Source organism: Platalea leucorodia (assembly GCF_965183815.1).
Source record: "Platalea leucorodia genome assembly, chromosome: 7".
Classification (NCBI taxonomy): domain Eukaryota; kingdom Metazoa; phylum Chordata; class Aves; order Pelecaniformes; family Threskiornithidae; genus Platalea; species Platalea leucorodia.
In genome coordinates this window covers 25,805,715-25,822,924 of record NC_138829.1, presented here as the reverse complement: position 1 = coordinate 25,822,924, position 17,210 = coordinate 25,805,715, and the positions used below count along the sequence as shown (strand labels likewise).

The following is a 17,210-nucleotide window of genomic DNA, read 5'->3' as shown; positions in this document are numbered from 1 at the left end:
GGGGAGGGAGCGGCGGCCGGCCCGGCCCGGCCCAGCGCCGCCCCGCCCCGCCCCGCCCCGCCCGGCGCGGGGGCTTTGTTACCCCGCATGCAGCGCCCGCCGGGGAGGCGGCTGTCCCCGCCCGCCCCCGCCCCGCCGAGCGCTCGGGAGGCGGCGCGGCGGGGGCGCCCCGGCGGCAGGCCCGCCCCGCCCCGCGCGGTGCCCGCCGTCACTGCCGCGGGCGGTCGGGCCGCCGGCGCCTCCCCCGCCGCGGCGGCCTGATGCGGCACCCGGCGCCGCCCCGCCCGGCGTTTTCTCCCCGTTTCCCCGAAACCCCTCCGCCTCGATAACCGCGGGGGCGCGGCGGGGGCGGCGACGCCCCGGGCCCGGTGCGCCGGCCATGTGGGGCGCGGCCGCCGGCGGCCCGGCGGCGGGCGGCGGGCGCTGAGCGCGGGCGGCGGCGATGCCGATGCCGGGGGGCGGCGGGGCCGCGGCCGCCGCCAGGCGCCCCCCGTCCGGCGAGGCGGCGGCGGCGGCGCGGGACGAGGAGCAGCAGGAGGAGGAGGGCGAGGAGGATCTCCGCGACGGCGGCGTCCCCTTCTTCGTCAACCGCGGCGGGCTGCCCGTGGACGAGCCCACCTGGGAGCGGATGTGGCGGCATGTGGGCAGGATCCACCCCGAGGGCGAGCGGGTGGCGCAGAGGATCCGGGGCGCCGCCGACCTGCCCAAGGTGAGGCCCGACCCCCCGGGGCCGGCGCGGCGCGGGGTCCCGGCGGGGCGCGGGAGGGGAAGGGCAGGCGGTGGCATCTCCGCTGGGAGGGGCGGCTCGCCGGCCCCCTTGGAGGCCGCGCTCGCCAGCTCGGGCGCGATCCCCGGGGAAGAGGGCCCGGGTGCTGCTGCAGGCTGCAGTCCGGGCGCTAACCGGGAGCGCGGGAGGGTGCCTGCGGGGCTCTGCCCGGCGCCAGCGGCACCCTCTGCGTCTGGGGCCTTGCTGGAAAACAGACTTCAGATGGCTCATGGGCGAGCCCCTGGGAGGGGGATGGATCACCCTAAAGAGGAAGGCTGGATAAATGATGAAAAGATGAGGAGAGTTAAATTTAGAAGAGTCCGAATACTTGAGGCGGGAGGGTAAGCGAGACAGGCAGAGGTGAGTCTTTGAACCAGAAGAAATTAGATGTGGGTACAGCCTCCCACACCAAAAGGCATTCTTGCACAGAATGGTGTCTGTCAGAAAAGAGACTCTTGGTGCCAAAGAGTTTTAAGAGTAGTTAGCGAATGCTTGCAGAGCTTGTCGCTGGTGGAGGGTCAGATGTTGTGATTTCCAAGCGCGTTCCTGGCCTTGCTGCAGAGAACTCTACAAAAAGAGGAACCGAACTTTGTGCCCTTGTGCCACACTAAAACATTTGCATGTGAATTCTTGTGATTGTTGCTATCTGTGTTGCACCTCAGCTGGAGAAAAATCTCCCCCTTTCACTGGCATCCTCTGAACAAAAGCCACTGCAAACATTTAGTGTGTCACTCCATTGGTGGGTTATGAGAGTATTCCCATCCCACTAGCAGAGGAAATTCAAATACAAAGAGATGAAGTTTTTCTGCTCACGCTTTTTTAGCAAGGACTTACCTCCTCGGGAAGGTAATTTGAAGTATGTAGAACATGCTATTGTAGAGTGCACAGGCAATCCGTACTGCTTTCCATGAGGAACTCTGGAGAAGCGTGTGATATAACATCCTTTGTGCAGTGAAGAGTTATAGGCATTTGTGGCAGCAACGAGAACAAATCTTGAATCCTGATTACAGTCCCTATTCTAAACCCACCAGACTTTTCCTTCCTTTTCAGATTTCCTTCCTCCTCTGACTTTGTCCTGAGCCTGGGTGAAGGCTGAAAACATGTTTCAGATCAATCAGAATATGCGCTACTTAATTTCCTGACCAAAAGGGCTGATTTGGCCAGGAGAGGTGAGGGAAATGGAAGAAAGGTGTTCACAAACAAGAGTCCAGTGCATGAGGGGAAGGAGACACAAAATGTGAAGTACTTCCACTGCTCTCGCTTTATAGTCTTGGTGCCAAAGGGTTACAGGTAGGGGACACAAGTGGTATGAGCTCTTGCAGTAACAGGTGAAATTGGGCTATCCATTCAGCGCTCCGCAGTCTGAGATCCCATTCCCAAGCTCACCGGGCATGACGCTGAGAGGATGCTGAGATGCAGGAAGCAGCAAAGATGGATGGGCTCTGTTTCCCTAGCTCCTTTTTCCCCTCTAGGGATGTGTTTTTTATCTTTGAGGGCTGCTTACATCACCACCTGTCTCAGTGCCATCAAGTTTCTTTGAATGGCTGATGCAACAGATGAGAATTAGGGCAATGAGTGTACTCTACAGGGCTGGCTCCTTTGAAAAGCCAGGTACTCTCCATGTGCTGGAGGGTGAATAGACCTTTTTAGGTGTTGGGAACTGGACAGTGGTTTGCATACTCTGAAACTTTTGGCCTTGAACGGTAGCCAGTATTGGGTGTTGGGGGAAATAACTCTCAAAAAAGAATTGTCCATAAATTAAATAGCGTAAAATGATGACTGCAGGAGGCTGTGATCAGACTTCATAAATATGTTCACAGATCAGCTGCAGGGGCTGTGTCTTTCACTGGGGTGTGAGAGCTCGGAGATCTCCTCTGGTCTCCATTTCCTTCCGGTAGATGTGGGGTGAGTGGGCATGAGTGAGTCGTGCCACGGTGGCAGGACATCGTTGACTGGCCATGCGTGCTAGGCCTGAGGGTGCCACCCTCCTGTAGGTTGGTTCCTTTCTAGCAACAGGGTGGGGTATTGCTTTGCTTGGAGCTGCCGGGACCATCAAATGGGTGCACGCTGGAAATACAGTGATGTGTGTTTGCCTCATTAAGAAATGATGGATTTTAAATGAGGTGGTTATGTGGGCAAAGACAGGAAGGTTGCATCTAATGGGCTCTTGGGGGGGGGGGGGGGGGAGGAAACAGTTTCTTTAGTCAGGCTAACAGCTGGGATTGGTATTGCTCCCATGTTGCTTGCAAAAGGAAGATTAGGGAAGTGCTTGGATACATGTAAGCACCATAAAAGAAACTGTTGCTAAACTAGGCTGGCCAAAAAAGCACCTCTGTGACATGGATAAGGGTGGAGCTTTGTCTGTGCCTCGCTCCCCTCTGCCTCGTCTCATGGACAGCATGGCCCCCTTGGTACATGAAAATCTCTGTTGTTCTCAGGATCCCCTTTCTAAAAGCAGAGTCCCAATCCCGTGCATACAGCCAGCCTGCCGGGGTGCACGAGTCTAGGAGTGGGGTGATGCAACCCCGCCACACAAGTGATGAGGGACCAAGGAGGTGTTCAGTCAGTCTGCTAAGCCTGGCAGAGGTGTGTGCTCTGGGAAATCTGGGCTCTCTTCCTAGCCCTCTCTCCAGCTTTCAGAATAACAAAAGGGAAAGCAAAATAGATCTGATTTCCTATCTTTTCTGTTACAAATAAATTCCTCTCTGCTTTCTGGAGGATTGTGAAGACCGCCTAATATTTATAGCCCTTCTGAGATGTGCAGTGGATGATGCTGGGTAAGAACAAAGCATTAGGGTCTCCCATCCTGTCAGTGTGGGACTGAGGGATGGAGACCTTATTCCTCTCCTCCTGCTTCTATTGCCCCATTAAAATGCTACAGACCTGATGCAAAAGAAACTGTAGCCCAGTCTGGGCTGCAGGCCCAGATCTGAGAGAGAGAGCATGCTGTACTTTCATCAGTTTAATTACTTGAGGTGCAGGAGGCTCTTCTGCATTAACTAGTCCCCTGCTGAACTGGTTGCCATTATGCTGCCTCGGTGTTGCACAGTCCTTTGAGGAAAAGGGGATCTGAGGGTCTGTACTAGTAAAGGGAGGAGTAACTACCCCGAATCATTAGCCTGTGCTGTCAACATTCACTTAATCCGTCTGTCTCCACTCAAAAAGCATGAAAGTCCCCATGCTGAAGAAATGAAACAAAGTTAAATAGTCAGCCCGTCCTGGTTGTTACCTCTTTCATTGTTTCTGCCTGGAAATGATTTCCTGTGACTCAGTGTGTCAGCTCACAGCATCCAAACTGACTCAGCTCGTGCAGTTCCAGAGACGGCTCCATCCCTGTGCCGCTCTCCGGAGCCTTCCCCGCTCCTGCTGTGGCTGAACAAACCCAGTTTCACATCTGCTCCTGCTGTTCCTGTACTGTCTCCTGCAAGTGAGCCAGTCGGTGCCTCTGCTTGCTCCAAGCAGGGTATGGAAATGAGGCACTGGAGGTGGCAATTGGCACCTCCAAGAGGTGCTAGGAAAATGGGTACCAGTGGCCAAATAGTGTTACTTAGTTTTCCAAGAAAAAGAAAAAGATCAAAACAGGGGAGAGAAAATGGATAGAGACTGAGTTTAGCTCAGTGTTTACTTGCTGATGGTGTTTGGAGCTAGACTGAAAAACACTTACAGATTATGGTTTGCAGAGGCAGCGACAGCCCATCTCTCAAGGTTAAGCGGTCTCTGGCCCCTGTGCTGTGCGGGCACAAGCAGAGTGCGACCATGTGGCAAACCAGGACAGGGAACTGATCTGACTGAAAACTACCCATGCTTGCTGGCTCAGCTTTCAGCTGGTTCAGGTGCCAGACCTGGTTCACCAGTCACTTGTGCCAACCCAGGGCAGAAGAAGGAGGTATGGAAACAAGTGACCACAAAAATACACGAGGAAGGTGATGAGTGGCTAAGCAGCGCTGCTGGCTACAAAACCATGGCCAGCAGAGGCAGTTCTGCACAGCAGAGTGGAAGGCCCAAGGGAAGATCTGGTTCTGACTCACTCTTTCTTAGCTGGGGATAGCCCAGCTCTGGGGGAAGTCTGAGGAGGAACTGAAATGCTAAAAACCAAACTGCTGTGAAAAGCTGCAGTCTGGTATCGGAGGGTATGTGCAAGGCAGGAGCTATCCTTCAGAGGGAAAATGCTGGGTTGTTTCTCCAAGCCTGTCAGTCACACCAAATTTGTTTTCTCCATTTTATTTGTCCTGTGGATAGGGCCCTTCTCTTTCCTTAGACACATTTTCTCAGCTGCTGACAAGGCTGCAGTTATCCCCTGTGAAGCAAATGGTGAGGAAAATCTGACTGAATCCATAAGGCCAAGGGCTCAGAATAGGACAGCAGTCCGAACGGTGAACTTTCAGAAATCATTTTCTGACCACGCAATTCAGAAATCATTTTCTGACCACGTAATTCAAAACAATGGACACTGCAGCAGGGGAGTCATGATGCTGTCAAGTCTGTGTCCTAGTCAGTGCCAGCTCACCTGAGATGCCAGGAGGCAGTGAGAGACCTTTATACCCTTGCTTACAGGACTGTTCCATGCTCCGGTGGCTTTGGGGAAACTCAGTCTCCATTTTTGCCTCTCTCTCTCCTTCTCCTGTTTTTGTTTTGTGCCTTCCAGTTTGCATACTCAAATGAGGCCAAGCTCCCTCAGGTGATAGTTTTCCTCACATCTTGCCTTGTTAAGTTAATTTTATCTAATTCTGCCAATGTAACGTTGCCTAAATGTAGGACCCTTTCACACAGTTTCTCTTGCAGCTCTGTAGTGGTGCTTCATTCTGAAACCCTTCCCAGTTATCAGTGTGGGAACAGAGGAATGTTCCTGGTGTGGTCACTTCGGGCGGCAAAAACAGGCTGGTTTCAGAGGAACATGTTCCCTGTAGCTATGTGCTACTGAGTTCAGCAAGAAGCTAGAGAGGTTTGGAAGCAGTGATTTATGTTCTGCATTTCAGATTCCCATACCAAGTGTGCCTGCGTTCCAGCCGTCCACCCCCATCCCTGAGCGCCTGGAAGCTGTACAGCGCTACATCAGGGAGCTTCAGTATCCTTTACTGTTACCTTAGTCACTGCTGTGATAACCGAGGAAGAGGGAGCAAGGCGACTTTCCCTGTGAAGAACAGAAAATCTCATTCTGTAGCTGGAGGGGAACTGAAACTTGTTCCCTGAAAACAGGAAGCTCTGTTTCTTTTCTTTTCTGCCCAAGTTACCTTCTGATCCTGTTCACTCCATGTAACAAATGGGCATGTGGTCAAGGGCCTTTCCCCACTACCCACCCCTCTAGGTCAGTGGCTTTACAGTGCCATCTCATTAAAAACACGCATATCTGAGACCCTGACAGCTGGGTCTCTGATGGACTACAAACTGTTGCCTTACTGTTAAGGCATGGGTGAGCTGTGGTGGTGAGAAAACTGCCTCTCAGGTCATCCTACGCAAACACTCTTCTCTGTAGCTGTCTGAAGGACAGTGAGCCACCCTGCTTTTGTGCATCTGTGGTATCCTGCCCCTTTATATGCAGAGCTGTCTGTGTGACTGTGTCCTGGGAATGAGATTTCTCCATCCCTGTTGTGCTGGACAGCAGGTATGTGCCATGCAAGCACAGTCTAATCTCACTGATGAGATACAGAGCTAGCTCTGGCTTCAGCCCTAAAACAAGGTAAGAATGCAGACCTTTTGGCACCTCTCACCCATCTAAGTTGGTTATGCTCCAGATTGGGTCCCAGTCAGTCTCAGAATAAGGTACCACAAATGTTTCAATGTTCCATGCGTTCTGTGCAGGGCGGAGCAGGCAGAGATCTATCAACTGATAGATCTATCTATCTATCAGTTCTGCCCTAGTAACTGGAAAGCTGAGCAGAGCATGTGCTGTCAGCATGGACCTTTGGGAAATGGAGTGGAAACCTGTGTGTGGGGAGGAGAAAGAGAAGAATTCACAAGAAATACAGTGGAAGTAAGGAGGGGCTATAAATGGGAGAAATGCAGCAGAGGGAGGTGGGGACTTTCTTGCGTTGCTGTTACATTTGTGGGATCATGACTTTGCTGTGAGAATAATAAGTAACATGAAAGTTATTCAGACAGATTTTCTTCAAACTCTTACTTTCCAAGCTGCCAGGCCCTTAACTTATTGCCTCCAGGTACAATCACACTGGGACACAATTCTTTGAGATTAAGAAGAGCAGACCTCTGACTGGGTAAGTGCTGGCAGCCACTATAGCATTTAATCCTTGCTTTAAGATGCTGGGGCCTTGCTACACCCACTGCTTTTTCTTCCATCCCCTGGCCAAGATCTAGGTGGCACTCAGGGCTTTCACTACTGCAGCTCCATCCTACTTCATTGTGACTTCATTGTCTGTTGCCTGGGGCATGGCTGGGCAGTCTGGGTGTCTGGCCTTTCTCAAGGACAATAGTAGGTTTTGTTGTCATGAATCAGTAAAGCCAGTAAAATAACAAAAATTTATTTCAAAGATGTGCAGATTCTGCCTGCTTCTAATTGGAACGTAACTATACAAACTTCTGATGGATTCTGAAATTAGGTACTGCCCTAAACAAGTTTTGTAAAAGCCAAGTATCTTTACAGGTCTGACTTCATAGCTCCTGTGAGTGCCTTTGCAGAACCTAGACTTGCTAAGTTTTTGGTGTCTCATAGTTTGAAGGAGAAGGGGGATTCTTCTGACTGCCGATTTTGGGAAGAGCTGTGCCCCTTAAGTTCCTGGAGATAACCACCTCATGTTCATTGACTCTCTTGGCCGGCATATTGAGAGTCTCCCAAGACTGGCTTCTTACTACTGGTCTAGTCCATAGACTTATGTGACCCTAAATGCCCTGTGTTGTAATCAGTGCAATGTCTCCTCCACAGTATTTGTTGAACGGAGAGTAGGGTTGATGCCAGAGAAGAGGGCTTCACTGTCCTTAAACCTTGTGAGGCAAACATTGCTGCCTTTTGGTCCTTTGAGGCTTCTGCTTGTGGTCACACTGGTGTCCATCCAGAACTCACTGAGCCAAGTACTATGGTCTCCCTGAGAACTGAGGTTGGCCTAGTAGGCAGCTTTGCTGTAACTTACTGAACGGAGTTCCTTGTAAGCAGCGACAGCATGTGGTAGAGACCTGGTCTGGATTTAATATCTTCCTAAAGAAGATATTTTCTTCTGTTCCCTGCCCTCAGTGGGCCACATTCTCTCCTGGAAACCTACCTTACATGTATAGTGCAAAAGGGCTGAACTGGCTGTACTTGCGCAGCACAAGCCCTCTAACTGTCCTCGTCTTTCCCTTGTCCCACTCTACAGGCTGATGGACCTGGCCAAAGAAATGACCAAAGAGGCCCTGCCAATAAAATGCCTGGAAGCTGTGATCCTGGGAATGTATCCTTTCCTCTTGGAATCGTGCATGTCTGCCCATCCTTTCTCCTCTCCTCTCTTATGATGCTTTCAGTCTGCTGATAATATTGTCATCAAGCCCCACATCCCTCTGTTTTCCCTCCCCAGTTCTCCCAAAAAACCCCACCGATAAAATCCAAATCCAAGCAATTCTCTGAAATACCAGAACTAGTTCTTCGGAGCTGCTCCTCCTTCCCCAAGAAGGATGGTGCTGCTCTGGACAACTCTACAAGTGAGTAAAAGATAAAGGAAGGATCTAAGGAACATCTAAAGAGGGGCAAAAATACTGGCTAGAGTTAGGTCAGGAAATCCTTTGTGGATAACATTGTTCCCTTACTACAATGTTGCCTGCATGTGTTCTACATTAAAATAAGTTAGGGATCCTCCCCAACTTCTAATTATGGTGTATGTCACTTTACTATTATGTCTAACACTGCCTGCCAGCTTAGGCAATACCTTTATTAATTCTACATATGTGTCATCTTTAAGCACACATCTTTCCTAGCTATCTTCCAGGCTTAGTCTATGTCACTCGGGCTATAGATTCTTGAGGCACACTGGCAAAGGCACCTGGAGGGGCAGAGACGGCAAGTGAATGGTTCAGAAGGGTAGTCTGATGAGTATTTTGTCCTGCAGGTTCCTCGGTTTGTGTGTGAAATAGTAGCTAGTAAAACAGATTAAAACAAACTGAGGAATAATGCTACAGCGTTACAGTTTGGGAGCTATGGAACACTTGAGGTGTTAGCACTGCAACTTCTGCATCACAAAACTGCCTCAGAATTAACCCCCCTTTGTTGACTGCCTTGTTGAAGAGGCCAAGTCTGGTTTCCCCGTGACCCAGATGAAAGTAGGGCAGCTTGCAATGAGCTGGGCTCTTGATCTGGAGGAGAAATCCTGCCTACATGATGCCGGAATCAGTGGTGTCTCTGCTGAGCAGGCTGGGAGGGTTTGGAGCAGGAAGGAAGTATCTTGTCAAGAAAATGGTATCACTGGTTGCTTCCTGAATAGTGGCTGCTGTCAGTTACCTCACCAACAACATGACCACGCTGGACCGTTTCCCCATCAGCTTCAAAACCCACTTCTCAGGGAACTACTTCCGACACATTGTGCTGGGGGTGAACTTTGGAGGCCGCTATGGGGCACTGGGCATCAGCCGACGCGAGGAGCTCATGTACAAAGCACCCGTCTTCCGCACACTGAGCGAACTCATCTTTGACTTCGAGGAGGCGTATCGCCGCTGCTGGCACACTCTGAAAAAGGTGAAGCTGGGCCACTGTGTGTCCCATGACCCACACAGTGTGGAGCAGATTGAGTGGAAGCACTCCATCCTGGATCTAGACAAGCTAACCCGGGAAGACTTCCGCAAAGAGCTTGAGAGACATGCCCGTGATATGAGGCTGAAGGTAAGCAGCAAGGATGGAGTAGTTTGCTGCTGCATCTGCTGTCTTGCCTGGCTGATGGTCTGCTGGGGAATGAAGTGAAGTGGCAGGAGGCTCTCCTAGATGGTGGTGGAGTAAAGGGTGAATTGGAGGCTGGGGGCTCTTTTCCTTTGTATACAGGCTGATCCCCTAATGGACGCTCACGCGGTACTGCAGTTGCGATTAGCTTGAACTACAGTATACAGTCCTTGGAGCCATAGCTGTCACTGTAGCTTGTTTTTTCTGGCTTTTGCATTTTTGATGCACTTGCCTGTCCTTTTTTTTCTTTTATTCCCATATAATTAATCGTTGTTAGGCTTTGTGTTTTCTGGTTACCACTCGTATTGGTTTTCTCTCATGTTGCTCTTACTTTAATTTTTCTGGCAGATTGGCAAAGGAACTGGGCCACCATCTCCCACCAAGGACAGAAAGAAAGATGTCTCCTCCCCACAAAGAGGTCAGGCCAGCCCCCATCGGCGCAACAGCCGTGGGGACCGACGGTGAGTGGGGCCACTGGGCAGGAGACCTATCTAGGGCATCTCTGTTTTACTCACAGACTCCACCTTGCTGTCTGGTTTTGGATCCTTCTGATGTCTTATTGGGGTTCTTTATAACAGGGGATACTTCTCTGACCTGCAGTAGCCTTCTTCCCTAGTCTGTGCCTTTGTGAGTTTATCATTGCTTGCAGAGTGGGGGGACAGCTGGTTTTTGGTTTTTTTTGTTGTTGTTTTGGCAGGGAGGAGAAAGGCAGCTCAAATAGACAGTGATCTTGGTAGCTGATACTTAATCTTATGCAGGGGTCTGAGCTTTGGTGTCTCACAGACCTGTGCCCCAAAGAGATTCCAAAAATTACACTGCTGTCAGTGAGATTGTTTCCCTGAAACTGATCTGGAGTACCAGCGTGGACTTCCTACTCTTTCTAACCTGCATTCTCTTCTGTGGAGATCGTTGGAAGAGTTACTGGAGGTCACAGAATAATCCTGACCTCAACAGTATAGGATAAATCTGGAGCTTTCCTGTACCTTTTCCTGTGCTGCCACCTCTACGTGCAGCACCTCCTGACTGAAAAAACAGTTTCTGAATAGTTCTTACCCTCTTTGCTCACAGGCCATCTGGTGAGAAGAAACCTGCCGATTCCAAAGCCATGCCAGACCTCAATGGGTACCAGATCCGGGTGTGAAGAGAGCTGTGCCTTGTGTGTCTGGCTCCACAGACTTCTACTGGCCACAATTGGGACCTGGATCCACCTGCAGAGATTCTGACAAAGGGGACAGGGGAGCGGGAACGGAACGGACTGCTGATCTTCCCAGGTACTTCCTAGTGGGCCAGTCCCAGAGCTGGATCCCATGGGTCCCAGAGGATTCACCTGCCTGTTTCTGGGAGAGGTGTCCATCTTAATTCACTGAAACAAGTATTTTTTAAAAAAAAAAAAAAAATCTGTACGTTGGTGGGAGTTTGCTGCAGGAAGAATATGAAGTGAGTAGGGTCAGCAGATTTGCTATCAATTTTTTTGTGTTGACAGCAAGTAGATGAAGCATCTTGTCGACAGTACTTCTTCCCTGTCTGCACAGAACTCTTCAACCCATGCAAGGCCTGCGGGGCTGAGGGAGGAGTGATGCTGGAATAGGATGGCCCTGCATCTTGTGCAAAAACTCCTGGTTTTGTCATTATGAACGCTTTGTTTAGCATTGCTCTTGTGAGAGACAGGGCTGAATTTGCTCAGCCTTATTGATCATACAAGAGCCTCTCATCCAGAGAAACCACATCTTGTATGTTTAGTCCTGCCTATTTCAAAGCATTTCATTGTCTCTGAGGGGGTAGACAGTGGGATGATGATCCTCTTCACCCACTGCAATGCTGGTGAGCTGTTGCTGTAAGTCCTTTTGTGGTTGAGTGGGTCAGGATATGCCTATGCCAGTGCTATATGAAAACAGGCACAGAGACCTCAATCGTCCCAGCAGGGGCAGGCAGGGGCTGGTGGGAAGCCTGAACTTTGAGTCATCTCTTCGTCAGCCTTCTCTCTATTAACTTCTAGTGACCGCTACTGTGAAAGCTTGCGGAAGGCACTTCAGTCACTGAGGTACGAGTTTTAAGAGTAAATAGTTAAAGAAGGATTTAATGATGTGAACAGGTTTTACAAGCATTTTTCCTTTCCACAGGGGTCTTGCTCCTTCCTCACTGTAGTGTTAGTGCTAGAGTTACAGACACCTGATGGTGGGAAGCCCTGCTCGAGGACATTGCAGCTGCTTTCCTGACAGCTCAGCCTGGAGCCTCCTGAAAGTAGTTCCCCACCCCAGTCCCAGAGCTGTGCTAGTGTTCTGGCTCTTCAGATAGCTGCAGTATTTAACAGCACCACTTATGCTAGCCTTCCTCAAAGGGCTGGGATGGGCCTTTCTGTCCGCTTACAGCCTTGACTCTTCCTACACTTCTTTTCAGGGGAGTGTTGTACTACTGATTAAGCAGTGTAATGCTTGTCAGAAATCTGGAGTGTTTTCAGACCTCTCTTTGAGTCCTAGGGCCTGGAAACAGTGGGGTTGCCAGAAGTCAAAACAGTATGGCCTTGAAGTGATCTGGGTGCGTGGATCTAGGGGATGGAAAAACTGAGCTTGGCATTGGGAGTATCCTTGAGAGAAACTGAGTCTTGTTCTATCACAGCACTGACAAGGAGCTAAACTTTCTGAAATACTACATATTTAATTTTGTTAGAACTGGGATTATTCTTTCCTGTGAACTTGTTAGAAACGTGATGGAGGTTAGCTCTACCAGGTTTTTTGTTGCAGTATTACCGTGCCGCACCCTCATATAAGCAGTGCTATTTTGGTGGCAGAGAATGGGTTCTTATCCCCAAACAAATCAGCTCTTCTGTCCAGTTAAAGCAGTGTTAATCCCCGAAGCACCACCCACAAGCGATTTAACTCAGGCGTTACAGGTTCCTAATTGTACATCCCTAACTGTGATGTAACTTGCAAGGCACTGTATCCATACCACTGCAGTCTGTCCTTCCAAGCTCTTTGTAGTCTGTACTTTTCTGCTATGCTGTACAACCAGGAGGACAATCCATAGGGTGTTGGCAGAACTTCCTGCTGATCCAAGAGAAGGTTAATCCAGAAGAGGATGCCATTTTCCACAGTGCAGTGCAACACCTATCCCCTCCCTTGCACTCCGGCTACATGCAACAAATTGAAATTAGACAGCAGTAGCAAGCCAAGCATCCATTTGAATGTGTCCTCTGGTCAATTTTGTGTGGCTGTAAATTAAGATATTTAGTGTCTGGATGCTAACAATGATGTTAGCTGTAAAGGTACCACAGTTACCTGTAAATAATATGGGTCACTTGGAAGCCACAAACTGCCTTTGCATAACGTTTGCTATGCAGCGGACTGGAAGTTCAGATGCCACTGTGAATCATATGATAAATACGAGCAGCAGTCAGCAAGGGAGACTGAATGTCAGGTTTTATTAAAGTGGATGAAATCCAGAAAAAAAATTATAAAAGCCACTTAGATAAAACTAGGATGCATCCTCACTATGACTTTGGTTGGTTGGTTAGTTAGTTAATTCAGAGTAACTGGAAAGCTCTTGAGAATAATTAGTAGCTTCATACAGAGCACACTCAATAGCTGGACAGACTTGAGCCTTTTTAGATGGACAGGAGGGGAAGTGTGTTGGGGGCAGGAAGACTTCAAAACAGATGGGGCAAAAGGGATGCTCAGCAGTGTTAGATCACCAGGGCAGAATGGCTTAAAACAAAATGCTTTGTTTGACCTGATAATGAAGTGCGTTCCTGCAGGATGTAACTGAGGCCAATAGCTTAGAAAACCAAAGGAAGTGGATGTTTAAGGAATGACTAACAGGTAGAGTTCAAGGTCTCTTAATCCTCAGCTGTAGCCAGACAAGAGTATCCTCTTTCAAGATTTAGTTGCACAATTATGTACGTTAGGAGGCATTTAATTCTTATGTATCAAACGTTGACGACTTCTCAAGATGGACGCAGGAGCAGATATGAGCCTTGTACTAGGGTTACTATTTCAAGCCTTCTACTATGTTTCTCTGTGTGGTAGAATTCCTGCCCCTTACTGTTTCTCCATCTCCAGTTTAGCAGATGGTGCAAGAAACTGGAAAATGACAAAACAATTCTCCCCTTCTTGCTCTTGCTCCCCGCATCTTTAACAAGATGAATCACTTCAATACAAAGCTTACGTTCCTTGCTAACAAACAGGGCGGCATCCCCCTGTGACCGAGAGGACTAGTGCAATCTGGTTTTATGCTGTAAGAAACCTGAGGGTACAATGAAAGGTAAACTTTTGCACTTCCACTTCTTTCCTCCCTCCTCCACCTGCTCTGGCTTCTGATCTGTCTGCCTTTAACCATAAGGAAAAAAAGGCTGGAGATGAGCCTTTTTCACTTCTGTAGTCTTTAGAGCTACAGAGAAGGAATTAAAGTAAGGAACTAGACTGTAATTCATACTCCTTAGTGCCTGCAGAACAAAAAAGATGGATCTTGAAGAGTCCTATTAATTATTTAATGTTAAATATTAATATGATCGCTCATGTAGCTCTGGGGTGTAAATTTCACTGTTCAGTAGGTCTCACCTGATCTCCGTTCTGCAGGACAAGCCCTTCTGAACTCTGTGGAAGGGAACTGCGTCCCTACACTAGGAACGGATAGACACTGCCTATGCTGTATGTGAAGTCTAAGTGAGCTTTGAAAGACTTGAACAAATGCTGACCTACTACTAGCAAAACTATTTTAAGTGTAATGCAAACCTTGAAATAAGAGTTCCTCTTAATACTTTTATGTAGACAAGTCCCTTGATACCTGGCCAACTGCAATTTTTTTAACAGATGAATGGATTAGTGAGCAAAACTTTCTGCTACAGTGTCACTCTGATATAAATTTCATATACTAAAGAGTGGGGTTCGGTGTCCATCAGTCTGTGACATACTAGCCTTTTTTTAAACTCTGATATGATAAGCTAAATGAGTCTTTAGATACTTAAGGTATGTTAGCAAGTGTTTTAGCTGGGAGTGGAGTGCTTTTTTTCAGTTGACTATTTTACCTGTGTGCCACTGTGTGGGTCAGTACATAGTATGCTTGGATCTGCCCGAATAAATGACTCCAGAACTGTGGTTGAAACATAGTCTCTGTTCATGCAGTAGCTGTATTGTTGTTATCAGATCTGCTTAACATGAAGAATTTTTTTTTTTTTAAGTATTTCAGGTGAAAGCCTTAATCAGGTGCCTGTCTCTTAAGGTAGGCTCACATGTGGTGTTGTATAGACTGAAAAATGTCTGTCCTTAAAATTACGGAGTTTAACAAACCATAATGAACAGAAGAATGCTCCTGTTGCCAAAGGGCAAGAGTCTGGATTAGATGGGCTTGACCTTGCTCCAGTGGCTCTGCCTAATCACTTCAGGTGGTTGCTTTAGCCACTTGCGCCGTCTAAGTGCAGTATTTCAGGAACTAGAAATCAGGAAGCGATGATCAGGAACTAGATATAAGCAGGAGGTGCCCTGTGTCCCATGCGTACTGTGTTTGCAAGTCTGGCTGAAATAACACCGCATATGCCAATGGTCTTGCACTGTTGTCCTGTCAACATTAAGACCTGCATCATGGATTTATAACTTAACCTAAGAAAGCAAGTGCTATTCTGGCTTGGTGTTTGCTCTGCCAGAGCAAGGTGGAGATGGTCCCTCTTCAGCTAAACTGAACTCCTTAGGGAATTTAATATTTTTGTCTGTTTTCTGAGCAGGTGTTTACTTGTATCACAACCACTCTCCTTCAGTGGTGCCCTGGCCCCGTCTGCTCAAGAACAACTCAACTTAGGCCCAGAAGGCTACTGAATCCCCCGTAATCTCTGCAGAGCAGAGTTTCCCTCCAGGTCAGGGTTGAGATGGTGCTAGTGGGACCAGAGTGGTCCCCTTCCATGCACATTAGTATTCTACTCTAGCACCGATAGGGTGCTCCAAAACCATTTACATCTTTATCACTGGTACAGCTCAGAACTAAGAAATGGGAGGTTTCTTTGTTTAAGAACAATATCATGTATGTCTTTTTGTAATTAATCAGTGTAGTTCTGTGTTCTTATGTAGCCAACACAGAACTTGTATTTAGATTTAGTTCTTACTGCACTTCCCATAGCCCTCATGTTGATACTTCTTTCTGCTTCCTTTGACACTTAGACAATAAAATTCCCTCTGTACTGCTCTCAGCTTGTGCAGAGAAAACAAGATGTCTGTACTGTGTTTCTTTCCAATCTAAACTTTCCCGTTGTCAGTCAGCTGAGAAGTCAAAGACACAGGCTTGAGTCACGGTATTAGACAGATTACGTATAGATGCCCTGTACTTGCAACACCATGGACATGGAAGAACTCTCATTCATTCTCCTTCAATCATCTGAACAGGTGAGTATGTCTGTACACACAGAGGCAGCTGCCAGAGAGTAAGAATTATGTATGTGGCTGTGTAGCAAAGGCTAAAACTCATCTTTTCCTCTTGAACTGCCATCAGTCAGGCTGGATGGAAAAAAAAAGAGTTAGTGGATGCAGCCACAGGAATTTCAGTCTTGAAACAATACTGTAAGGGTTAACACAAGCCTCTGCTTGCACTGCTCTACTCTTCAACATATGATCCAGTCTCCCCTCCTGGCCTGAAAAGTAATTCTGCTTAAGGTCTGTAGTTTAGTGGCCTTCCAGACTAATGACCTCACCAGGACTTCTCAAGACAAATGCTGGGTTAATAAAGGACAGTCAGCTGCAAGATTCAGTGCATTTCCCCAGCAAGGGGGATCCAACTTTATTCAGGCTATCATCTTTCAGGCATAACATACCCCTTCTCTCTAGGGAAATGAGTAATAGCTGGGACCAGGGCCAGGATGTAGGCAAGCCTACAGCGTGTAGAGGAAAGGAATAAACGTCCCCCAACCTGTTACTCCAAAGAGAATAGCATATGCAATAGTGCCTCTTAGCTAAGTCAATTATATGAACAACTTCTGCCCTGAGAGGAAGTAATTGCACAGCACCTAGTAGATGGTATGAAGACACAAAAGAAGAAAGTAGCCACTTCATAAGCCTACATGGCCTGTGCCATGTAGGAGCCCAGGAGCTAACAGACTTCAGCAGCAGTCGAAGGCTTCTTGCTCCCCAATTAAATACTTAAAGATTAATAATATTAACAAAAAACAGACTAAAATGCTGTGACTTCTATAAACCTCTACTTCAGATGCTTGCTTGAAAATACCCTCCACTCCATGTCTTACGGATTTTGCTAAAAATCAGGTAACTCCTAAACTGCCTATAGATGTATAGGTCAGGGTGATTGCTAGACAATGGAGTGAGAATGGCGAAACAGTGACTTGGCCACAGCTGAGATTAAAATAAGGCTTTCTGTTCCCTGTTCGATCAGGCTTTCCCCCTGCTACTGACAGTTCTCGCAGTTCTATGTTTTTAAGTAAGTCAGTTAGAGATTACGCTACTTGGACCTTAGTGAAAAACCTTTATTGTGGAAAGGATACATAATTCAGCAAAGCAGTAATTAAAAAAATAAATAAGGAAAAGAAACCCATTCAGCTACTATGCTGAGAAGCCCAAGGCTGCAAAACCTAAGGCTCTCACATGCCTAAAAGCATATAGA

General features: G+C 48.1%; 2 protein-coding genes across 8 annotated transcripts in view; one reads left to right on the top strand and one right to left on the bottom strand.

Moving 5' to 3' along the window:
* The first annotated feature begins 427 nt into the window (after positions 1–427).
* VASH1 (vasohibin 1) lies at positions 428–15,808 on the top strand. 5 transcript variants are annotated; one of them, XR_014228743.1, is made up of 9 exons: positions 428–709; positions 5,743–5,831; positions 6,922–6,978; positions 8,071–8,145; positions 9,182–9,563; positions 9,966–10,078; positions 10,686–10,888; positions 11,614–11,658; positions 11,738–15,808. XR_014228743.1 is itself a non-coding variant. In XM_082317542.1 (7 exons), exons 1-7 carry the CDS (start codon positions 443–445, stop codon positions 10,756–10,758), a joined length of 1,056 nt encoding a protein of 351 aa, XP_082173668.1. In that variant the 5' UTR covers positions 428–442; the 3' UTR covers positions 10,759–15,808. The 5 variants fall into 5 exon arrangements, 1 of the variants encoding a protein (XP_082173668.1); XR_014228744.1 differs by having other exon boundaries at positions 11,614–15,808; XR_014228745.1 differs by having other exon boundaries at positions 11,101–15,808.
* The window catches only part of ANGEL1 (angel homolog 1), a 28,888-nt gene continuing 14,658 nt past the window's right edge, over positions 2,981–17,210 (bottom strand). The window contains exon 11 of one of the 3 annotated variants that reach the window (XM_082317538.1): positions 2,981–5,063. In XM_082317538.1, the coding sequence (XP_082173664.1) occupies positions 5,035–5,063 (29 nt within the window). In that variant the 3' untranslated portion in view covers positions 2,981–5,034. Of the gene's footprint in view, positions 5,064–5,837; positions 6,689–13,428; positions 16,094–17,210 lie in introns of those variants that run through there. The other 2 variants (XM_082317537.1, XM_082317539.1) reach the window with 2 other exon arrangements.